Here is a 25,680-nt window from a genome sequence, read left to right on the forward strand (position 1 = left end):
GTGTGTGAGAAAGAGAGACTGCCCCACTGTTCTCTGATTTTCAAGCGCTCATCTGATTTTTGGTTTTAAAAAAAACAAAAAACTCTACACCACTTTATTTTCAATCTGCATATTTTCCTGTCTTACACTGTAGATCAGTGGTTTTCATGTTAAAGACCCCTAAACTGACACAAGTTAGACCACGGACCCTCCAGGTTGTAAGTCCTATAAAAGTAGGGAATCTGACAAAGTCTTATAATTAGTGTTTTAGTGTTTGATACACACAATACTAAAGGAAAGACATAAATCCAGCCTGAACACTTGATATATGGCCCGATGTCCATTCAGATTTTCTTTTAATCATCGTTTCAGTCACTGATACATTGGGATGTGGTGAAATGATAATGATTTGTCCGATTCTTTACGTTTAAATGACTTGGAACCATGAAACATGGCAGCATAACCTCATCCCAGCGTTTAAGCTTCCCACCCTCAGAGGAAAATGGCAGCTGTGTGAATATGGAAGTTAAGTTACAGGAAAGTGTAGGAAACCCCCTGGACCCTCCTCTAAGGCCCCCAGAACCACTGCTGTAGATAAAATTAGCCACCACAGCATGTGCAACAAAACAGAAAGTGTATAAACCTCTGGCTTCATGTAGGGCCACTATTCACCTGCTGGGGGGGCACAGGGTAAAAGTGAGCAGCTATTCAACCCCCTCACTCTCATCTCTCATTCCTCCAGCCCATTTTGCCGACAAAGCTGTATTTCTATCTTTGAACACTACACTGCCCCAGGTTTTATCTATGTACCAGTAAGTTTATGATTTTGGATAATGAGCATGCAAGCATAACACTTACTGAAATAGTAACTGTAGATTTTGACAGAAGACTCCCCTGTAATAGAAAGCGTCAAGTTTGGGTAAAATTGCAGGAGTCACTTTAACATTATTTCAGTTTGTATTGTACTTTAATCACGCATAATCCCAACCAAATGTTGTAATTAATCAAACTGACACAAAGTCTTTGCTGCACAGACAACACCTGGTAATCCAACCTCGTCTTGATGTTATATACAGTGTGAAAACTGACCTTCATTTGCCGATAACAGCAACATCCTCCCAGGATTAGAATATTTACCATCGTCTGTGTCATACGACTTCAATCACCGCCAGAATAGATGAGAGAGTTCAGGAGTTTTCATGATATCCCACAACACAGACAAAAACAGTGCGCACTCCCCCTCTTTTTAAGATTTCTCTTTCCTGTCTTGGCCTCACTCTCCCTCCCACTATCTCCACTGTCTCTCTGTATTTTTTTTCCTCTGCTAATGGGAAAATGTGTGTTTGCCGGGGGAGGTGTCGCTCTATGAAGGGAAAAACAGTGTCTCACATTACTTCTGCTCTGCTGCCTGGTTTTGAGATGCTACTGCTTTCTATTCTGCATATGGACCATTGAAGGGCAGCCTGGGAGAAATTCCCTTTGATACAGAGCATAACTAAAGTATAAATAAACCACACAAAAGACAGAATACCAGCATCACTGCTGCGGGAGGAAATACTCTCCTGCCAAGCTGGAACGAGTAACCTGCATTCTGTTCAAGATGAGCAATTCTGGCATACTGAGGAATTTTGAGATAAAAATAGTTGTCGATCACATGTACATTTTGGTTTGTCAGCGGGATTACTCTTAAACCACTGAAAGGATTTCCACAAAACTTGGATGGAGGATTGGTGAAGATCTGGAAAAGTGACCGATCCAGCAATTTCTTTAACATCGTCAGATAGGGCGTTTTTTGACATTTACAATAATCTCTCAGGCAGTTATGCATGGATCTTGATGAACAGGATCGGGCGTGTTTAGGTGGCTGGTATCAATGAGTGAGTAAAAATCAGAACTGCTGGATCATGGGGGAGGTATGCACTCCCTGAGGGCCATTCTAGTTGCAAACTGAATAACAGAGGGGGATTAGTTCTGATAGGCCTCACCTCAAGTGGTTTAGAGTCACTGGAGAATCATAAAGGGTACCACTTGCTAATAAATCCTCTTTTATAAGGGGTTTATAAGTTGTAACTAATGACTTTATTGATGGTTATTAAATCATTTACTAATACTTTGATGTTCAGTTTAACATTTTTTGGTTGCCAAATTGTGAAAAATCCCTTTGACTAATTGGGCCGTATGACCACTATGACACGCAAAAAGGACTGTAGGCCAGAGGGAGCAAAGTTAAAGGAGCAATATGTAAGAATTGGCCACATGTTGAATTCATACCCCCAACAAATCTCACCAGAGCAACTGCTGACTGCTGCTAATTGTATTCTGGTTATACTCAGGACGGTAGCTACTGGTAACCTGTTAGTTCAGTTAGCATGCAGCAAGCCAGACTACCAGGGAGAGTTGGAGTTTACATGGCTAGCATAGTAGCTTTTTTAATGTTTTAAACTAAAATTCTTCAATTTCGGACCTTAATTTATCCGCAGCTTTGCTCCAACAAGAAGGTTTTTCACAACCTGGCAACACAAAATGTGTTCTTATTAATAGCTTTTCTGTAATGCATGTGTAAGGGTTAAAGGTTAAGCTTTTTTGTCATTGCACAATGACTCGAATACATAGTGAAAGGCTGATGTACAGCCCCTTCATGCTGGATCAAAGATATTAAATAAAAATAAAAAATAAATATAAAATGTAATAAAATGGAAAAAGGTAGTGTTAGAAGAAAACAACACTTCAGTAAGTGTAAATGGATTAAATGAAAATGTCACATACGAAATCACAATTTCACCATGAACTTTTTTACATTTTCACGTGTGAATTACACTCATTCATACTGTAAATGAATAGCTTCTTTCCACATGTAGATGTGGAAACAAAACATCAACGAAGTTACATTTAATTAGATTTTTCAAATGTGAATTCATTCTTATACATTTTCACATGCGACCTAAAATTCTAACATGTGAAAATAATAAAAAGTCATATAAATACACATTATTACTATAGTTATGTTCATACACACATATCCAATGTGTGCAGCATCACTGCCATATGGAGGCCTACTCTGTAAACTACGGTGCAGTGAATCAAGGTAGTAGTGGGGATGGAGGTAATACGAAAAACAAAAGCATAAATTATTTATTTATCATTAATAAAGCAACTACTTACAACATATAAATCCTTCATAAAGAGCACCTTCCTAGAAAGTATTGGGCAAACATTTAAAGGGTAAAGGTGAAGAGGTCAAATGAACCTGAAGGGAGAGTTGTGGTGACACATATGCACACACACACATTGCACACAATTATAAAGTAATTAAATGGACGTGCCAAAGGGTTGCGTGTATAAAGAAGTGTGGAAGAGAGAGAGGATGGGCTTTTTGTGACTAACATAGCAACAGTGCTGCATGACCACCGGTGCTCTGTGACAGCTGGGGCCATTTGAACTGACAGGAGGGTTTTGGAGCTCCATTGGCCGACGAGGTCATCAATCCTGGGAGCAGACCCGCCCATTGTCCCTGTCGCGGCATGGGAAAAAGCCTTTGAAGTCGCGAGGGCGGTGCCAAGAAAATTATGCCATGTGGTGCTCAAGAGCTGCGTTCTTATTGGACGACAGGGAGCGCGGTCAACGCCCATTTCTGAAGGATACCCTCTGTGATTGGCTAAATCGGCCACCCCAGATTCGCCGTTTGCGCGTTCACAGTTTTCCTATTCTCCCTCGCGGGTTACGTCAACAGCGTGAACCTCCGTCCACGAGAGCGGAGCCGTCCCTGTAACCCTTTACGGAAAAGGTGTAGCTAACGTGCGCAGCGACAAAGACAGCGAGCCCGAAACCTATGGGGAAGGAATAAAAAAAGAAATTCAGTATCGTCGCACTCTTGTGCTTAAAGACCATCATTTTCTCCGGCCCGGGGTCCCGGCGAAGACACCGAAATTTGACGGCGGCGAGGGCGGATTGAGAGTGAGCGCCGAGCCCGTGAAGCCGTTGAGGAAGACTGTGGCAACTGGCAGATTTTCCGTTGGACGGTCTGTAGGCTAGTGTATAGCGAGGGAGCCGCCATGGCAGTCGGATCATTGAGCCTCCACATCGGGATATGAAGAGGAGCTGCATGTGTCCCGAATTGTCAAGAAAACGCCGCATTTACATTTGATCCGACCCGGATCGGCTCTCTTGCCGCCTGATATCAACCCTCTTCATCGGTGTGAAACTGATTCCGCATCCAGAAAGAAATCGCAATCGGTTTTAACCGGGGGGCCACAGGGAGAGGCCAGATTCATGACTATTTTAGTCGGAGACTTGTCATCAAAAGGCCCGCTGAGAGAAAACCTGGAGCATAAGGAGTAAATGATGCTGTGATCGGCCGTCGGTGGGAAAGAAAAGGGTAGTTTATTAGGTGAACTCGAGTGAAGGATCGTGGGATAAAGGGGGGGGGATCTCTTTTACTGCCTGTCTTTCCTCTGAATTTTTAGTGGTATTCATTTACTGTCATCCTTTTTGGATGAGAAGGTTCGGCGGATCGATCAGCCCCGCCGTTTAGCAAGTCACAGTCTCCCGAGTCGAGAGAGAATCAAAGGGATCGGATCATGTCGGGTCGGCCCAGGACCACATCCTTCGCGGAGAGCTGCAAACCAGTGCCGCAGCCCTCAGCTTTCGGCAGCATGAAAGTCAGCAGTAAGTACAAGTCCTGTTATTCTGGAGCAGCCTACCTTTCCTCTGCATGCACCAGGCCCAGTGTGGGCAAAATGTCTCCCGAAAATGTGTCAAGCGAGCATGACGTTAGCTCCGGATAGCTTTAGCCCTGTCATATATCTGTGTCACTCACTGAGATTGGACGGTGCTGAGTGACACGCACACTCGGAGCGCTCACACACACGCACACGCACACACACCGCTGCGCTCAGTCTGACGCGACGCGCCGCCCCGGCCGGGACCGGTCAGCCTGGCCAGGGTTAGCAGGCCGCGCCGGGCAGGGCCGGGCCGGGCCAGGCCAGAGGAAGGTAGTGTTGGCACCGGCCCAGGTCAGAAAGCAAGCCTCCTCCTTTGGGCGCAGATCCGCTGTGATTACTGTTCAATTGAGTGCAGATTAGATCTCATAGCGGTGTTACTACATAGCACCGAGCGTGTGCGTAACAGAGTTAAAGCGATAGGGCCGGTCTATTACGCAACTGTCAAAGCGGAAGGTGCGCCCATAGTTGAAACTGACGTGATCCTGGAGAGGGCTGGTATGCTGATCCTGTCGGCTGTAGGCCATGTCGAAATCAGACGTCGCGACGACTGGAGGGAGTGTGACAGAGTGTCCTGGTGATGAAGTGGCACAGTGGCACCATGCCGGAGGCTGCTTATAGACCGGCTGCAGGGAGGAAGCACATGCGACTGACTAGGCCTAAAGTTACCTGCAGAGCAAGAGAGCCTGGCAGTGTTGGTCTATACAGAACACATCTGTCACTTATATCCCTGCTTCATATAATCTCTGCCACTGTTTCAGGACATGTCACACTCCCTCACCTCTCCACTTCCTGTTTCATGCCAAATTTCCTGTCATCTTCTGGCATTTTATCACTGTGTATGTGTGTCACAGATAATACTAGTTCAAGTCATTAATGACTAATGACTGTCCAGGCTGGAGACATCTACTAGCTACACCCCTTTCTTATCTTCCAGGCAGACATACATTCGGGTGTGTGTGTGTGGAAAAAATGAGTCTGTTAAGGAATGTTGGTGGCGCTTCAGGGCTGTGATGTGATCATGATGTGTGTTAGTGGGGTGAGGCCTGAGGCTGAGGCTCTCCTCTGGGCCTTGGCACTGGAAACCACTCAGTGGACAGGGACCCACACACACACACACACACACACACACACACACACACACACAGGGAGAATCACTCCCATCCTAAATCTAATACATATCTTGCCCCAGATTTGGGTGCTGAAGTGTTTGTGTGTTCCTGTTGGCGTGCATCGCTCGCTGTGGTGTTGCTGCCGTGCAGTTTAAGAAATCTTGTGCCAGCCAATAATTCGGATAAATGGAAGAACTGGAGGACTCCTGAGTCTTTGGCCTAATTGTTGTTCAGACGTAAGCTCCTGAATTAGCACCAAATGCGTGGCCGACCATGCAGACTTAACATTACTTGAGTTTAACAGCAGTGTTTTCCCTCCGGTTTTTCAGCTTGATAAAATTTCTCTCCGAGAGACTCATCTGGTAAGTCAGTACATCATTATCAGTCATTAAAGGCTGGAGCGGGAGTCGCCCAATTAATTGGGTGTTTTTAATAATTTGATTTCTACTAGCAGGTGGTGTTCAGCCCCATAGAGGAAAAGTACTTTTTGTGCAGATGTCCCCATGTGATAATCAGTCAGTACAGGAGCACAAGTCTCCCTCAAATTGTACTTTAGATTGGAGCCATTCGGAGAATTTAGCAGAGGACGACAAGTTGATTAAAGGTGCGATAAGATAAGACTTTCTTGTTGAAAATATTGTAAAAAAATTTGCTAAAACTATGAAGAGTGTGAAGAAATATCACTTTTGACATTATGACGTCAGTATTTTGCTGCAGAGATATCTTCTGAAGTTAGCATGCTGACTAGCTAGCCCTGGCCCATCCTGGTTCAGAGCTCCCTTGCTAGCAGTGTCAATACTGCCACTCCCCCGGTTCACAGTCCGGACTGCTAGCTGCATGGCTAAATGCGCTTAGTAGCTGACGGCAGCTACAGTTAGCGGTTATTTTGGTCATATGCTACCCCTTATTGGGTGTGAATATGACTTCGACAGGAAGCTAATAATTACATACTGCACATTTTTAAACTCAAGAAGATGGAAAATTTTAAACGACAAGTCTGTTCAATTTCAACTCTAGCTTTTTTCACCAACTTTCTGGCATCATGGCGATTGATTGTGCTAAAAAAATGATACCTCGGGCTAATGACATTGGTGGGTTCCCTGTTGTTTTACCATGTGGTTTCATTTGGCTGTCACAGTTTGAGCCATTAAGTTCAACAGAGATACAAAAAAGTCTCATATGAATACGTTTTTGGAAGAAATCATCTGGTTTAATCAGAGAAGGTCTCCAATACCCCTTTCACATCCAACAGAAAATCCATTAACATCTGTCTTTTGTCTGTAATGAGGATGAGTGCAGTCGGCGTTCACTCCAGCGTCAAATGACTCTGCAGTAGTCACGGGTGTTTATCGGCTCCCGCTCCGGTCGGCTGTGATAAAAACACAACACCCAGGTGGACATGCTAGGGATACTGGCTTGTTAATACATGTCCATCTGTCTCCCTTCAAGCAGTGCTCGAGCATTGTTCAGTCGGTGCTAGTTTAGAAGCGAGACTGAAGGAAAACATATTTAAAAAGTAACCACAGTTGCATTGTCAGTGGCTGATCCGTACTGCCCATGTGAAACTTTAAACAGAGATGAGAAAGAAAGGGAAGTCTCACTCCTTAGCCACTTTCATCATCAGCGGCGGAAAAAACTATTGGTGTCATTGAGAATCTTATTGATTAAGACTTTGAAAACAAATTTTAACATCTTCTGGATGTAGTCCGATGATGTATATGATCCGCTGCTTTGTACGATTCCCTGTTTTCCGGCATGTTTGTGATGATGAATATGACACACAAGAAAGAAACAACAACAGCAAACTAATCCACTGGCTGTGTGATAGAAGGCAATCAGCTATTTTTAGCGGGTTTACACACATTTAAAAAAAACCTGCATGTACACACTTATTTTGGTGTAAATAGGGTAAAACACCCCTGTCACACTTGTCAAAAAAACCTCACTATAATCTGGCTTTTGCCTTCGGCGATGGACACATGACACTTGGGTGGACAAACTAATTTTCACCCCTTTTCTGGTGCAAGGCTATGATATCGAACGTGACACACTGGGGAAAAAAAAACAGAAAAACAACGTCAATAGCCTTTTTTAAACAAGTTTACCAGTGTTTGAGAAAAACATGCAAATATGCCCTCATTTCAGTGTAAAAATTGAAAAATTGGATACTCAAAACCAAAGAAGTGAGGAAAAAGGATAGAAAGTGGCACTATCATGTTATACAGTTCTTTCAGTAAAGTCTAACACAATCCATTGTTATCATGGTAAGAAGTGTGTTAAAAATGTACTTGTTGAAAACAAAGACTTCTGCTTCTGTCTTGCATCCAGCTGACAGAGGTTTCAGGAGTTTGGGCTTGATGTCTGCCTTGCTGGCCGATACAGATCCTCTGGGTTTGAGTATAGCTGGCTGTACAGAATAGAGGCAGTTATTTTTGCTCTCTTAAAACAAACCTGTACTATTGAACTGGTGAGGCAATGTCGTGATATGCCGCACTAAAGGTGTAATTACACTTAGATATGCAGGTTTTGGGGACGCCCCAGGTTTTGGGGGCGGCTGTATGCCATCACCCCTCTCTCTCACTCTGTCTGTGTTTCCTGTCAATCTCCAGTTGTTCTATAAATAATAAATCCATGAAAAAGCCCCCAAAATGTTTTTTTTTTTAAATCAGGTTTTCGCACCATATTAGCAGTTTGGTGTAAAACGACAGTGACTGCCTTTTACCTCTTGGCAAACACATCTAACCTGACGCGCCAGATGGTTTGTTCAACAAAATGGCTTATTTCACAAAAAAAGGAGCCGCTAGAAACTGTTAGGAGCAGGCACTCTGCGGGCACTTTCAGAGAATACTTGGACGGTGATTGGATGAACCATCTGTCTGTCAACATCTATTATTGGCTTCAACCAATCAGATCAACAGTAGGAGAGTGCTACCACCAGCAGAGCCAGTTACTGAAGCCAGACGGGAGAGGAGTGAAAACATCTTTCCGTTGAGAAATGCCTTAAGTGCTGTCTTTGCTCTTCTTTCAATAAAAACAACTCTCCAGTTCTGTTATAACTGATGCTTGCAGCATCTATTATACCTCCGGAGGAGTCGCCATTGTTGTTTTTAAAGCGAGCAGTCGCTTCTCTTGTCGGTCGTCGCATCTAAACCACGCCTGTAGCTGCCAGAAGTTTCTCAAATGATGCTGATTGGTTCGACACCTGTGTCTTTAGCCTGAAGCCTGGCAAGGTGGTTTGCAAAATCACATGACCACATGATCTCGTGTATCTAGCTGCCTTGCAAGGTAAAATCACATCCATAGAACAATAGATTTTTTTTTCAGATACTGTCACTCACAACCCTTAGTTCAGTCTAAATGCAGCATGAAAGCACCAATAGTCACGCCCACATAAATATTGTCTTATTATCGCTGCATCAGCTGCACTTTCAATGCATTAGAAGGGTTAGCTAAGTGGGCTAAGCAATGATAATAGTGCTAGATCTTCATGAATGAATGAAATGCCAGACCGGTCACTCTATGAACGATGATTAGCTTCCTGTTGCCGTGGAAAACGCTGTTTACAGTTAAGTGACGGGACGTGCCAGAGGTGTCCATAATTTGCACAAGGTATCATGGGGTCGAGGAATAAGGTGGATGAAATGTCACAAAGACATTCAAAACTTAAGCACTAATTATCATTCGAGACAAAAGAGATGAAAACCGATTAAAACAACTAGTTGACTGTCAAAATTATTTGCATTCATTTTTTATTATAATCAAAAAGACGGAACTTGTATTTAAAAAAAAAAAAAAGAGTGTTTCGTCAGTCAGAGGCAACAAGTTGCGAAGTCAGCCGTGTCGTGATTGTACTTTGGACTGAAGTCATGTAACACCATGTCACCTTAGACTTGTTCTCTATTCCTCTTCAGTATGTCATCTACCGTTACCCTGACAGCACGCACGCACGCACGCACGCACGCACGCACGCACGCACGCACGCACGCACGCACTCTCATACGTGAATAACTCGGCTGATTATCTCAAGCAGCTGTAGCCAGTGTGTATGATCCTGGAGAGAATGCTCTTACCCCTCCTACACAGGCAGACAGGAACACACACACACACACACACACACACACACACACACACACACACACACACACACACACACACACACACACACACACAAGCGCTCTTTGGTTTTGTTTTTTGGGGTGAGGCAGCTGGCCAAGAACAACGAGCGGCCTGTTTAGCATTTCAAAGCTGCATCTCTCTCCCCCCCCCACTCTCTCTCTCTCTTTCCTGCTCCTTTCCTTTCTGTCCCTCTCTCACATTTTCCAAGTGATGATGGGAACAAAATGAACTAATTAGACTCTCTGATTCCAAATGAAACAAAAAAGAAGCATCACACTTACTCACAGGGTTTCAAATGGGGAGATCATTCTCTTGGCAGTCCTCTGGCTGTATCTAGTGTGGTGGCAGCACTGGTAAACCACTGCTTTGCAGCCTGTACGCTCTGATGTCTAAAATCTATGCACCCCTATCGTGTCTGGTCAAAAACCTCACTGACATCTAAGCAGCTTTAACCAAACGTCTCTGTCAGTGGTGACCAGATGTTCTGGCCTTTTAGTGTACTGGAACACTTTGCACAAGTGTGTTCGTACCTGCGCACATTAACACAGTGTGTGCATGCCTTTGCTTGGGGCACAGTCCGTTTTGTTGTCCAGGAATTTAGCAAATCTCTTCATACATTCCTCACAAATGTCACTTTGCCCTGCAGTCCAAAGCTGTCATGTGCAATAATCATTTCACCCACATTCGGTACGTTTCGTTAGTTTGAGAGCTACTGATAATTTTAGCTTACTGTTACACTGTCTTGACCCATCTAAGTATGTGCTTTTGACAGTTTGAAATGATTAAAAGTAATATCGTAGTAATCAGCCTCAGTTTTGAAGCTATAATGGTCCCCTGAGCATTTTGCCATTGGAAAAATACCCAAAAGTGAATGTTTTTTTCACCGACTATTTGAAGAAGTTGATTAGATGTTCACATGTAGATCATATTTCACTGCGATTTGCAAGACTGGCTTTGACTGAGAAATTTGGATGTAGTTTCTCAATCCCAAAATGACGATATGCTCTAATTTTTTCATTAATAGATGATAAAACGTGTTTTTAAAGCAATGACAAATGTACTTCTGGAGTCACAGATCAAACCGCCAATCTCTTCCCTGAGGAACGTCTGCTTTACCTGTTTAGCCACATCGGTCACATATACTTTTACAGGTTGAAGTATGTACTTCTTCAGCTTGTGCACTTTGCTCCACAAGTCATGGATCAGTGTAGTCAAAGCTGTGAAGCAATGTCTTATTTTACATCAATGTGTAAAACTGTTCCCATTACGACGTCCTGGAAGGGTGATCAGACATTTTACTTGTTCAGACCAAAAACCACCCATTTTTCAACTAGAAATCAACGTTGCAATCCCGGTTGGTGCTCACTGAGGTGTGTGGTACTATCTAATTGCAGTAGCCAAACATTTAATACACGCCGTTTAAAGATGATATGCTTGTATGCGTTTGCCAAATTCCAGTAAGCAATGAACACATGGACAGTTTGGCAGGTGCACCTCCTGTGACATTCACTCGTAGTGATTCAACAGGAATGGTGTCGAAAAATGAATAATGTTACAACTACAAACTGATGCTGCGTCATAGATTAACACAGCAAGTTTTTACCCTCGGATTACCTCAGAAATGGGTTGCTCATGTGGGGGAATCCAGTATTAAATTGTATTTATTTCTTTGGTTAGACTACGTCTGACAGTTTGTATATGTGTAAGCTCCAAAGGGAAATCGCACACAATACAGTTAATGGTCCTCTGCATATAAATTAAAAATGTTTTGCTCAGAACCTTCTAATTCTCATGCGAGTGCAGAGCAGCTGACTGAGATGCAGTATTAAGAGATCTGGTCACGTTGAAAGCAATTTTTTGTAAAGTAGTTTTATTAAAGTTGCAATAAGCAATTCTGGAGAAAGATAGTTGATTGTTGAGTCTTTGGGCTACTGGCCAGCTCAACCCAACAACCCAAAGCGTCACTAGTTAAGGATCTGGGAATGAGGCTCAACCAGTCAACTATCTTGCATATGACACGTTGAGTTTCAACAAGTAGGACATAAGAACAGTTTATATTTATATTTAAGAAAAATAAAGCAGACAGCTGAAGGCAATTTTTGAAGCACATGAAATGATGTTCAAAAGAAATATCAACGCCTGTGAGAAAATACTGCATATAAAATTCAAGTGTAACGACTCTGAAACTCATAACTCATGTGTCCTCACTGACTCTGCAAGGGTTAACTCCCCCACAGGGTTAAAAAGCCTGCAGCTTCCTGTTGGTCAGCTAGAACTGAAGAAGCCTCTTGGATGAGAGGGGAAGTGTCTTCAATAAACTCAAGCAAGTCCAATTTCCTTCATATAGCACTTAGATATACCATTACCGTGACCTGGTTGACTGAGGATCTTCACCAACAAAGTTCAAGTTTGTAAGTGTGTAGAAAAAGATTTGCCACTGGGGACAAAAAACCTGCCAGAATCTCGATTTACCGTCATTTGAGCCTAGACCAACATTGTGTCTGTGTTCGGTCTGCTTTACTTCTGTTTGGATCGTATTGCTTGGTTTAATGCACAGTTTTGTTTATGTATTGCAAATTTATTTTGCACCTTCTCTTATAGAAAAACACGCTTACCCATTTTGGTATCGGTAACAAAACGGGTCGCTTGGATTGACACCCATCTGTGCATGTGTCCTCTAACTCTCCAACACCAGTGCTGTTTCGGCCTCATTGTGAACACACGCTCGCCTTATTCAGCTGTGGACTGAACTAGTGTGGTGACCCGAATTGACTATTGACGCTTCTGGCTAAAAGTTGCAGCAGCTGTCTCTTCTGTGGCACTTTGTCGCTCAGTGATACAGCATATGTACATGAAATCATGCTCTGTGAGTTGTCACAATAATTATGTTATTGAGGGAGGCTGATTGACGGAGTAACTATGGCGATGCTGAAAGCACGCGTTGCAAAATGCTTTGGGCTGAGATTAAAAATTGTCTTTCATTATATCTTTAAAGGGGCACTATGAAGTTTTGGAGAAAAAATCCAAACTCAGAATTTGAATATTTACAATATTAATGACGTAATAACATAAACTCTTAATGTAAATAATTTTCTATAACTGAATAAACAGGCTGCTCTCAGAGGAAAATAAGGTCCCCAGAACACTGTTTGAAGCTAGAAAGGTGGCAGGGTCTGCCAAATATAAACAAAGCAAAACAGTATGAAATTGTGTTGTCCTTTAAGGTCAGTTTGTTTGTTCAGTTTATTCAGTCGTGAAAACAAAGACAAATTCTTTACTTAGTTTGTTTATGCATCCAAAAATATCAGTCACTGACGATCTTTCTCTTCTGTTTAAAATTTATTTTCTCTAGCAGCAACCAAGGGACTTTTTTAACACTTAATTTTCTGATGGTTCACTTGGGGATAATTTATTTTAATGGAGGAGAGCTTAATTAAACATCTTTTACTTGGGGCGTCTACTAGCTCGGTTGGTAGAGCAGGCGTCTCATGTACAGAGGCCTTGTCCTTGCTGCAGCAGCAGCAGCAGTCTGACCTGTGGCCCCTTGCTGCATGTCGGCCCCTCCCCCCACCCAGCTTCCCGGCATCTCTGAGCTGTCCTATCCATAAAGCCATAAAAGGCCAAAAAAATGCTTTAAAAAACCCCCAAAACCTTCACTTGTCATTGGTTGTGATTTTGACCATTTTCTGGTATGAAATGGAGGCAGATCTGCTTGAACGTCGGCAGTTGATGAGAGTTTTTGAAGGCTACACCAGATTAGTGTGTGGATGGTCATGCTTGACACAGGCCTCCAATCAGTCACTTGAAATACAGAAAGTGCCATTTCAAGTGCAATTTGACCGCTTAGTCATTCCTTATTTGCACCATAGTGAGATCTCACTCTGAGTTGTATGTAGACGTGTGCGTGAGTGTGCACAGACTTTTCTCACGGTTTGAGGAAGTGCAGAGGCGTCATGGAAGTGGCCCTGCTGGAATATGTAGGCAGACTCATATTCATCTCTCTCTCTCTCTCTCTCTCTCTCTCTCTCTCTCTCTCTCTCTCTCTCACTCACACACTCACACACTCTCTTGGAAAATCTATTTCTGTCGTTACAGAGTCCATCTTCGGTTTCTCTTTCTAGACTTGGTCCTGGTCTCGTTCCCTTTCCCTCCCCCCCCGTCCTCCCTTTCCCTTTGATCGTAATCTCCTCTTCAGTAATTGGACCACTCGCTGGTCACACAGTGGCAAAAAGAAACACACATGAACAGGAACAGTGTGTGTGTCGAAACGGGCACTATTTGTGTTGGAATCAATAACCCCGCTGGAAAAAAAGCCAATCGAGCCAGTGAATATGAGAATGGATAAGACCAGCAGACCTCTGCACCCTGTGTTACTGTCTCAGTCAAAACATCGACTTTCCGGTTTCAAAAGATTTCAAGCCACCATGCGGGGTTAATTAATTCATCATTTTGTTCATTAAAAAAGTCACACACAGAGACCAGTCACACGCTGGTGGTTTGCCAGAGTTCAGCATTAGATGGTCACTTCCTCCTCATATGGAGAGGACGCGGCAGCAGTGAAGTTTCTGTTAAATAACACCATGATCTGGAACAGTCACGGTTATTAAGCAGCACTAATCCTCCCATCAGCATGATTTTGTTCCCACTGCGAGCTGTTGACAAATGGGTTTCAACAACTCGCCTAAAATTAGAGAAATATAACAGATAGATTCTGATTCTTTTAGTTGCGTGGGTCTTTTGGCCCATGTGCAGCCTTTTTCTGCTGCGGTTTGTGTGAATATGATAATAAGACGACTAATAAGTAGATTTGGAGGGGAGAGCAGGTGTTGAGGAAGTTGTGAAATTAATTTGCGAGCCTGTCAGAGATTGGAAGTAAGGAGCAGGAGCGCACATACATTTGCTGCATGTGCCGCACTCATGCCTGGTTGTCCTCTATACGCCAGCTAATTTGAATTTTGCCCCTTGACACTTTTGTGGGGGAGGAAGAGTGGAAAGAGGGAGGGAGGCAGGCTGAGGCAGTGGGACAGAACCCACTTAAGCCTTGTCCACAGGTATACAGAGGTGTTTTTAATCTGATATTTTTCTCCTCTGTTTTAAAAAAATCTGTCCTCATGAGCCCTGTGAATAACTGGCGACTTGTCCAGGGTATACCCCACCGCTCGCCAAAGGTCAGCTTGGATTGGCTCCAGCCTCTCGTGACCCTGTAAAAGATAAGTGGTTATGGATAATGAATGAATTAATGAATGATCACATGAGCTTTATTTCATAAGATATCTCTGTTAAAACGAAAAAGCTAGTTCAACAAACAAACAAGCATGCCAGGCCAGTAGGCGGCAATAAAGTTGAACCCCACAGAAGAACATTGTGAGCATGCGTAGTGAGCACGCACTCTTTTTAAATAAAATGACCCAAAACCAAGGAAAACTGCTAGCTTAAGTTAATTGGTGAACTTGCTATTATTAGACCTAATATTGCTACCCAAACATACACAAAGTGGTAGTCCCCCATTGTTGTTTCAGGTGTATTACACCAAATTATTACACAAAATAACAGTTGGCATGCGCAAATTACGTTGTCATCATCGCTTCCACAGCAATGTCCAACACAAGAATCTATGGTTAAGACCTGGATACGGTGGTGCAGATGCTCCAATGCTCCAATTTAGCCCAGTGGCCACTTGCATTATTGAAGAGAAAAATTCCCCTGAGCTCAAAAAGCAGTTATCCCATAGACTGCCATTATAGAAAAGCTATATAAAAGGGTTCACAGGACACCTCGAACTGCAAACAAGGTCAATCACTTTTGATGCATGGAGGCCAAAACACAGATTAAAATGTCTTGCAAAACAGCCGTATATGTGTGGAACAAGGCCTTAAACCTCCTTGTTGTGATCTCAGGGGAGCAGAGCCAGCTCCTTACCGACTAGAGAGGAAGGCATAAAGCGGAGGAGGGGCATATGAAAGCAGATTCTGATCTATAGCGCTTTAGCATCTGATACAGAGTCTTATTAGCTTATGTTTAGACAGATAATAATCTTGGGTATTGCGTTTGTCTGCACACCATGATTGGTGAGTCTGTCCCAGGTAATGAGTCTTATCCAGTGCGGATGGTCTCTGAAAGCTCAGCGGACAGTATGCCTTGCTTGATGCCTTGCTTTGGAAAAAAGCACCTATGCTTCCTGATATAAAGATAATGATCTATAAGCAATGATCTATAGCACAGACAATGCAGAATTCAAGTGTGTTTCTGTCTACAGCTCTTAAGATAACAGGGGCGCGTAAGTGTGATTGTTTCCTCTTGGTATTTAATATTAATGTCCAACCACTCAAAGTCACAGCTGTTGACCACTAGGAAGTACTGCCGGAACAAATGTGCTTAAACTGGCTGGAGCTCGAGGAGGAGGCCACATTTTTCTGTTTCTCTCAGGTTAGATATTTGTCAGCAGACATTCAAACCTGCAAGCTGTCAATCACAAACTGGCTTTTCTCATAAGGTCCAGTGTGACAGTACGAGACACCGACTAGCGAGATGAGATTTGGGTTATGAGCCAATAGTATAACCCCATTGTTCACGTGGTATCTGTGTTTTGACAGCATCAAAAGTAAAGGTTGTTGCCACACCTTTTACGCAAGTCATTTATCAATCAAACGTGACAAACGTTCACTGGTTCCAATCTCTCAAATGTGACGCCTGTTTGATACCATTAATATCTTTTTGGACCGTTGGTTGGATACTATAAGCTATTTGAAAATGTCGCCTTGGAAATTGTGATAGACCTGTTTATTATTAGACATTCGTAATGCTTCCCATTAGCTTATCTATCAATAGCCCTCCAGTGTCAGTTTGATCTCTCTCACTGGGCCCTGACACACCAGGCCGACAGTAGGCTGTCGGTGAGCGTCTGTGGCCCTAGAGCTTCTTGTTCTGGTTCACCTTTGGCACTAGTCGGCCCTTGTCGGCGGTTTTCTGGCCAACTGAGCCTGTCACTCTGATTGGCTGTTCAGGCAAAGCAAATCAGTGCACAAGAAAAGAAAAGGAAAGTCCCTTGAGCCTGTTGCTACAGTATCCATGATTCACCTATTTAGCATGGTTTCTCCTTAGTTATCACCTCCGCCTCTTCAACAGTGCTATTTGCAACGTTTTATCAGACAATATTCTTGAATAAATGTGGCTATATTAACGAGGGTAGTGTGAAAAACACTGCTTTATCATATCAACACTTTGTATAGCTGTGGTCTTCTGGTTTCCATTTTGAGTGACAAATACAGACTACCACTCCCTGGTGGTATGGAGAGTTATTTTCACTCACGCGGTCGCATTACGTACAAGCTAGTTGGGCGTCGACCGTAGGTTTCACAATGTGTTAAAGTGCAGCTTCTTGGCCGAAACACAAGCAACATGAGGCAACGCCACAACGACCTTTGTCGCCCCAAGTATTTCAGTGTTGCTTTAATGTGTCTGTGCCCATACGTGTCAATGCTACTCTGTCGTGTACAGTGCTTTGTTCTGAGCATTTTTCTTATCTCTCTGCCTCTCTCTCTAGGAGATAAAGATGGCAGCAAGGTAACAACAGTCGTGGCCACTCCAGGCCAAGGCCCTGACCGGCCACAGGAAGTGAGCTACACGGACACTAAAGTCATCGGCAACGGCTCGTTCGGCGTCGTCTACCAGGCTAAGCTCTGCGACTCCGGAGAGCTGGTGGCCATCAAGAAGGTCCTGCAAGACAAGAGGTTTAAGGTAAAACTCGCACACACAATGTACCTTTGAGACCTTTCAGCTGACTCACTTGTCAGCTTAACGCAAGAAACAAAAAGGACAAAGATAAGCAGCATGTATTAGAGATGATGTTGCACACAAACATGCCCTGATATTCTCATTCCTCCTAGTCATCCTTTTTTTTATAACAATGGAACCAAAGTAGGGATTTGTTGCATTAATGAATGTGACTGAGTAACTGTGAAAGAGACTTGAATGGAGTGATCTTTCACAAGAACAGTGAGATCAGCGAAGCTGCGAAACAAGAGAAAACAAAGGAAGAACTTCTTAGCGCTCTGCAGTCGACACATCCTCGCTTTAATGTGTGTATTTTCATGCAGGAATTGTGTGTGTGTGTGGTAGTGCCGGGGAGGTCTTATCCTGCACAAACAAACTTGAACCCATTGATACTCAGTCATCTGTCATGTTTAGTTCAGTTGCCACCGTGGAAACATCATATTTCCTTCCAAGCAAAAGCTCTGCTGGAATCCTCCTCCTGTGCTTTGAATAGATTTGACTGATGGCGTGTTGGAGGGGGGCAGTGTCCCTGCTGCTTGCTCACAGCTCACAGATAAAAGACCTGAGACTGCCAAGCCTGCAGGACAGCTGTTAAGATTCTCATTAAGTTTATAGCCTTCAGAGTTGAGGGTTATGGGTGCACAGTAGTCATATTATTGGTCTTGAGTAATGCCGGGTAAGTTTCATCTATCAAATTTGGAACCGTGTCAAAATTCTGCCTCATATTTTGGATATTTACATCACATTTATTAGGCGCACCGAGCTTAAAGTAGTCTAATACAACTGTCATCAATAAATCCCACCTTCATGAAGGTTATATTAGGAAGGCTGGCCTACTGTCAATGATTGATTAATGGGATGGACAAATTAGTACTCACACCTAGCTCTCAGTTCAATACAGTATAATTTAACAGCACTACAAACTGCAGCCTCTAAAATGCCCATGAAGTTGAAACAAGACCTTACTAAAAGTGTTTCATCTGAACATTGTAACTTTAATAATGGTAAGACTAATTGGAGGGTTGTTGTATTAAGCAGTGTGAAGTTCAGATACTTGCACCTGATATACAACTGAGCATGTATGGGAGATTTTTCTCACTTTTAATAAAATGTATGACAAGATATACCTGTCTAAATGTGACAGTTAGTAGCCAATTCCTAATAAATTGGCATGCCAGATGGTTATGATGGTAAATTGTTTTGATGAAACAATTAATCTGTCCATCACAGTCTGTAGCTTCAACCAATCAGAACAACAGTAGGAAAGCACTGCCACCAGCGGAGCCAGTTGGTGAATCATCGAGAAAAGCCTTCAGTGCCATTCTTTGCTCTTCCTCAAATGAAATAAACTCTTCAGTTCTGATACAACAGTTGCTACTGAAGCATCTACGCTCAACTCGTGAGGAGTTACCATTGTTGTTTTTAAAAGAACAGTTGCTTCTCTCGCTGGTCATTATATCTCAACATGCCCACAGCTGCCAGCAAGGCTCCAGGGTGCGACTATTTTGGTCGCACATGCACCCAAAATCGACTTAACATTTTCATTGGTCGCACCAGTGCACCTGATAGTCAGCAGGTCACATTAAAAAAAATGTACCCTTGAAAAATATTTGTGGATGTGTAGATATTTGCCTTGTATACAAATGTATTCCTGTTCACAATCATTTACACAGTATGCTAAGAAATTAAATTAAATCGTATAACTGGGTGCACCTAAGTTATGTGCTGGTGCACTTAAATGAGTAAGGCACACCAGTGCAACCACTGTAAAAAGTTAGTCTGGAGCCCTGGCCAGTAGTTCCTCATCGATGCTGATTTGTCCGAACCTTTGTGACTTGGATGCGAGTGCGTAGCTTGAAGCCTGGTAAGATGGATCACGTGATCTTGCAAATCCAGCTGCCTCGCAAGGTACATATCACATTCTAGGCATTTCTCAAAACTTCTGCTGTGTTTGAAGGAAGCAGGTTTTTCCCTGTTTTGATATAGACAACAATGGTTCTTACTTGAGCAGACAATTTGTCAGTCAACATCTGTCCAGAGAAGTTTTTAAGGAATCCCCTGGTATAGAAAAAAATGTGTGTTATGCCTAGGGTTACATTGCTACACTTTAGTTTATGGTGTCCATATCACACATGCCGTGCCACACGTGTACAGTTAAGATGATGCAATACAATGTGTGACCATAATGTTTTCCACATGTGCGCTGAAAAACACGCACGCCACCTATTCTACACAGGAAGTTGGCTCATTTAACCATATGTACTTTAATAGAGGAGATTTAGAAACTGGTAAGAGGCCCGTTCAAGTTGACTTTAATGCTTACTAGATAGTACTTACATACCTGTGTGGTTAATGCGAAGCTACAGCTTAGCTTAGCACAAAGATTTGTATTATTTGGCGTCTACTTTGTTCCTGTCATGAAAGTCAGACTGTGTTAGCAAGACAGGACGAGAAAAGTGATGTCAGGATGAGCCTAGGTGTCCCATCTTGTTTCCCGGACTGCCAGCCTCCAGCTCCATCTCCCATGAGAGGCGCTGAAGTTCAGTCAAAGTTTAGTTAGACGTGTTTCCTTGTCACAATTTTGCCCTAGCTGGGACTGCTGTGCCAAGCCAACCGGTTCACATAAATGCTTCAGCAGGTCAGTGCCCCTACGATTAACCTTTGGGAGGTTCAGCACAGTTTTTCAGCAGGTGCTCGTCCTTTTATGAACCAACCAAGATAAATGATGTCACTTAATGGTGTGTGGGGGTCGGCCATCTGTCACAAAACAAGCAATGTTTGTTAGTGACACGTTCACACTTTGTGACTATGCATGCCGGCCATGATGAGGTCATATCCTGCTCTTCCTGTTAGCCTGTGGTTAGCATGACACGACAGCGGGTCGCATGTTCAAACAGTAGCCAGCTGAAGATCACACGTACTGTTTTCTTCCTGTCGACCCTCTCTCTCAGCCGTCTTTCGCTCTCTCTTTCTCTTTCTCTTTTTCTGTCTGGTTCCAATTGCCTCGGCCTGTCCTTCCTCGTGAACAGCTTGTTCCGAAAAATGAAGCAAATGAGCGCTAAGACTCCTCACATGACTGCCAAGCACGCGCCATAAAGTGTGTGTACCCCCCGACACACGCAAACATACCCAAACACCTGCGTTCTATTTTCTTCTTACTCCTTCTCCTCCTCTTCAAAAGCCTTTTCCCTACGCTGTCTGATTGGGTGTTCATCTGTGAAGTGAGCCTCGACGAGCAGAACCATGCTGGTCCAACATGTGTGACTGCTTTATCGCACACACACACGCACACACTCTCATACAAGTCAAACGGGGTAATCATGTGAGTCGGCTCTGTGTGAGGGTGCAGCTGATGAATGTGTGAGACAGTCTTGGTGGGCTTACAATCTGCTCCTGGTGCATTATGGGATAGGTCCTCCTCCATTCCCATCAGAGGGATCACATATCAGCCTATTGGATAATGGATGCTTGCATTAATACCAACACGCACACACACACAGAGTGAGAGCATGTCTGGTTGTAGTGAGGCTTGCACAACGTTCTTAATGGCCAAGTCTGGTGATTTTCTAATTTCATTCTTACCGTCAACAAATCCAATGAAAGGGCTGAAACAGTGAGTTGATTTATCTGACTTAGAGGTATTGTCTACAATGAAGATAAACATGTAGTTTCTTTTAAATCAATCACACCAAAATGTATATAAATCTGCAACTGAACATAGTTCCCACTAAATGCTCTATTTGCATGTATTTGAGTAAACTACCCTGAGCTTATGATGAAGGTTCTCAGTCATCCAGGTCATGGTAACTCTAAGTGCTGTATCGTAGGCAACTGGACCTGTTTCAGTTTCTTGAAGACGTTTCATCTCTCATCCAAGAGGCTTCCTTCAGTTCAGAACTGAAGAAGCCTCTTGGATGAGCGGTAAATGGACTTTATATAGCCCTTTTCTGGTCTACCAGCCACTCAAGGCGCTTTTCTACCTCTGCAAATTGACCCTATCATATCCCCATTTGGACACTGATTGCATAGGCTGCCATGCAAGGTGTTGACATGCTCACCAGGACCAATAAAGTGCTCCCGAACAAAAATATGTCAGTGATTAGCCTTTCACATGCTGATGGAACAGTGAAATGTAAATGGCAGCAACAAGATGGTGATGATAATATGTTTGGCATCTTCATATTAAAAGTTTGACATCTGAGAAACACTGTCCATCTGCTTTTACTATATATGAGTACCAAGCATCAATGATGTAAACACAGTCCACCTCCTTTCGTCCCACTACAATCCTGTGCTCAGTCCATATGTTGAGTGCAACAGCTTGATCCAGGTCTCTGTAAAGATGTGAGCACAGCAGTCTCTGATTTCACCTTGTTTGGCCAGCCGGAGTCACATTTGTCCATTTCATTTTCCTGCGACCAGACATTAGCCAGGAGCAGCCTTTAGTCCAAGGTGGATTAGCATGACCCCATCCTAGATCTACCACCTCTCCTACTTGCAGGCAGTCCGGTTGGTCTGGTTTGATGGTCAAAAGTTGCCATTGGCAGTGATCGACTCAAAGTCCGCTGCTCTTAATCCAAAACCTGAGCTGTCTTTCCAATGCTGATGAATGTATTTTGTGCCATAGACAACATGTTTCAGGGATAAAGCAGAAAAACAAAACAAAAAAATTTAAAATGTAGTGCAATTTGAAGGAGCTACCAGACCCTGCATCTGCGTTTCAAAGATTTTTTCAAAGATTTATGTCATCAGTCGGACCAAACAGACTAGTGTGCGCACAAACATGCTAACTGCCAGTCAGAAAGCTTGCAAGCTTTGTGACTTAAAAGTGCTTGTATGTTCCTGAAAGGCAACTCGCAAGCTGTTGGCTCACCAACTATCTCTGTGAGGAGTCTCTACATTTACCAAGCCTCTAGAATTTTCTGGTGTGATCAAGGCCTTACACATAGTTGGCTTTGTGTTTTTCTGGGATTTATTGACAATGAAAATAAATAAATAAATAATACATGTATGTGTGTGTGTATGTGTATGTATATGTATATGTATATGTATATATATATATATATATATATATATATATATATATATATATATATATATATATATATATAACGCTAGCCTTATCCTCAAAGTTTGATCCATTGTCTGCATTCAGTATAATTCATCAGCTGTTTCGGAAGCAGAACAGTAAACTGTGACGCGCAAAGGCGTGGGCGGTACGTGATTGCTCGATGCTTTTAATCTTTTGGAAACTGGATGTGGTTTTGTCTGAGAGTATATATCAGCACAAATGAAGGTGTAGCACCTCTACAGTAGCAGCCTGCTATTGAGGTATTCTCTCTCGCTCTCTCGTTTCCTCTCCATCTGTCTCTCTCTGTCTCTGCTGGCTGGGCTGCTGACACACTGGAGGATGACAGGTCAGCAGGAAGGACTGCAGTATAACTGGAGCTGGGCAGGGCTTCACTGAACAGCCTGTCTGCTCCTCCTCCATATGGTACCATCTTTCTCACACATAACAACACACACACACACACGCACACGCACACACACACACGCACGCACACACACACACACACACACACACACACGCAAACACTCCCACTAAGCCACTGCAAGAAGACGAGGGCGTTGCCTGCAGTGCACGATGGTTCGATGGCTGGTCTGTGACCCACACGCTATGATGTCACTCATGATGTGGGGGTTGTGTGTGTGTGTGTGTGTGTGTTGGTAGTAGTTGTGTAAAGGGTGAAAAATCAGGGGAGGACTGTGGGAACCATTTGTGTTTGCCTCTAAGTGAATTAGGCTGGGGGAATTGTCTCCACAAGGCTGTTGAGCTACAAGATGCTGCCGCTGTGCTGCTTCTGCTGCTGCTGTGATGACGAGGTCCTGTTTAGTGGACAGCCGGCTCACTCTGCTCTGTTAAAAGATGAATGAGAGGGGACTTAATCCTCATAAAGTGGCAGAAAAGTGTGGAAGGACAGCGGTATATCTCCCTGCGCCAGCAAGCGTGGTACTGACCCACATAACAGCGGATCCCATCAGCCACCCAGTCAGCCAGCCAGCCAACACAGTTTTTCACTATTTTGTCCAGCATATTCACACAGTCAGCTAGCAGGTTAGCAGGTTATTTTATGACATTTAATTGTTTTAGTGCTGCAACTAGCAATTCATTTCATTAACTATAAATCTGATGATTTTGTCCATTTGATTGCATGTATATAATGCCAGATAATGGTGAAATTGGTCCTAAAGCCCAAGCTGACATCCTCAAATGTCTTGTTTTTGAACAGCAATCCAAATCCTAAAGAAATCCCCTCACCATGTAGAGGCTGGAACTTGCAAACCTGCAAGTGTAATAATTGATTTTTACCCCTGTCAGCTAATCATTTCCGTTCTGAATTAATTAAGCAATAAAAGAAGCGTTAGTAATATCCATATGTAATTTAATAACCATTGCAGCGACACATAACTAGCCACATAATTTAAAGGTCTACTTAGTAGGATTTAGGGGCAGAAATGCAGCATAATATAGAGCCCAACCACTATATCGGTTATATTATCGGCTGATATTTGCCTATCACAGATATTTCAACATTGGCATATATGCTCGGTCAATATGTACAGATATGAAAACTTTGTTTTAGAGATTATAATGCAGAAAAAGATGCTTTGAATAATTACAATAATCAAATTCCCAGTGAATTTTGCGGTTCCAGTACACTGATGTTGTTTTAGACAAAGTTTATTGTTAAACTGTAAAATATCCTGCCTTTTTTTACTTCCCAGTATGGGTATCTGCCTCAGTATCGTTTAGTATCGTTGGACTCTAGTATAATATTCATAGTAATGTGTTCATAAGTGTATCATCACCTCAAACTTAGAAACACTGTGTTTTGGTTACCTGAGATTGAGACTTTTATATTTACAGAGTGGAGGGCTCCTCTTGTCCACCATGCTGCATCGCCGCGGTTCTATAGTAGCCCAGAATGGACAAACCAAACAAACACTGGCTCCAGAGAGGACCTTTCACTTTTTTCACATTTTTAGCAGCCACTGTAGGGGAGGGTTAGACGAGGGGGGGTTAGCTAGTTGCAACCTCACTGCAGGATGCCACTAAATCCTACACACTGGACCTAAGTACTAATTTGCAAACTGTTTTCCTCTGTGGTTGAAATCTGGAGCTGTGTTTTAAATGAACAGCTTTCCACTGCTAGTCTCTTTTATTTGCTCAGACATCGGAGGATTAGTGTTGCATCTAATTATACAATTGGACATGAAAGTAAAAACACAAGGAATTTGTCTCTTAAATGTTTGTGATTTTTTTTCAGTGAAGGCAGCTCATGCTCCTTTTTAGTTCTTATGTTGAACAAACATTGTTAATAGGTACACTGCTGACCTGTGTGCTGTGCTTTTACACCAAACCCGAAGCCTGTGTTTGCACAAAATGCCAGTCAGATAGTGGATTAGATCATTGTCAGCTCTGTGATCAGACAGTCGATTGCATGTCCCACAGTCGACTCTTTTCTACTCAGAAACCTGCACACTGTGCCCCACTTTGAGTTGTTGGCGTAGAAGAGGCAGTCAGTTGAAATATACAACTGAAATGTCTTAATAAATGTAGGCTGCAAGCTCATTCTGGTTCTATTCATTGTTTTTAATCTGCACCACATTAAGTTAGCTGTTTACAGAAATAGATTATCCAAAATACCAAATATGAAAAACCTTAAAATGTTAGCTCGCATATTATGCTGATAGTTATTTCCATTTATGGAAATGTGAGTGAAAAACAAGGGATTATTTCATGTAAATCACAAACCAAATTTACTGTAATACATCTCCTGTTCAGAATATTAGCATGCAGTCAGTATGGGTGCAACAATCAGTACATCTTACTATAAAGCTGCTTATGACTCCAAAAACAAAACATATTATTATATAATAGCTTTATTCCCTGTATTGTGCTTTCTTTTAGTTTTCTGAAT

The 25,680-nt window shown here is 42.9% G+C and overlaps 1 protein-coding gene across 2 annotated transcripts in view; it reads left to right on the forward strand.

Moving 5' to 3' along the window:
- The first annotated feature begins 3,686 nt into the window (after window positions 1-3,686).
- The window catches only part of gsk3ba (glycogen synthase kinase 3 beta-a), a 38,472-nt gene continuing 16,478 nt past the window's right edge, over window positions 3,687-25,680 (forward strand). The window contains exons 1-2 of one of the 2 annotated variants that reach the window (XM_084361467.1): window positions 3,687-4,644; window positions 17,469-17,662. In XM_084361467.1, coding sequence (XP_084217593.1) covers window positions 4,557-4,644; window positions 17,469-17,662 — 282 coding nt within the window. In that variant the 5' untranslated portion in view covers window positions 3,687-4,556. The remainder of the gene's footprint in view (window positions 4,645-17,468; window positions 17,663-25,680) is intronic. The other variant, XM_084361468.1, reaches the window with a different exon arrangement.

The sequence above is a fragment of the Pagrus pagrus genome, assembly GCF_965226575.1.
Source record: "Pagrus pagrus genome assembly, chromosome: 9".
NCBI classification, from domain to species: domain Eukaryota; kingdom Metazoa; phylum Chordata; class Actinopteri; order Spariformes; family Sparidae; genus Pagrus; species Pagrus pagrus.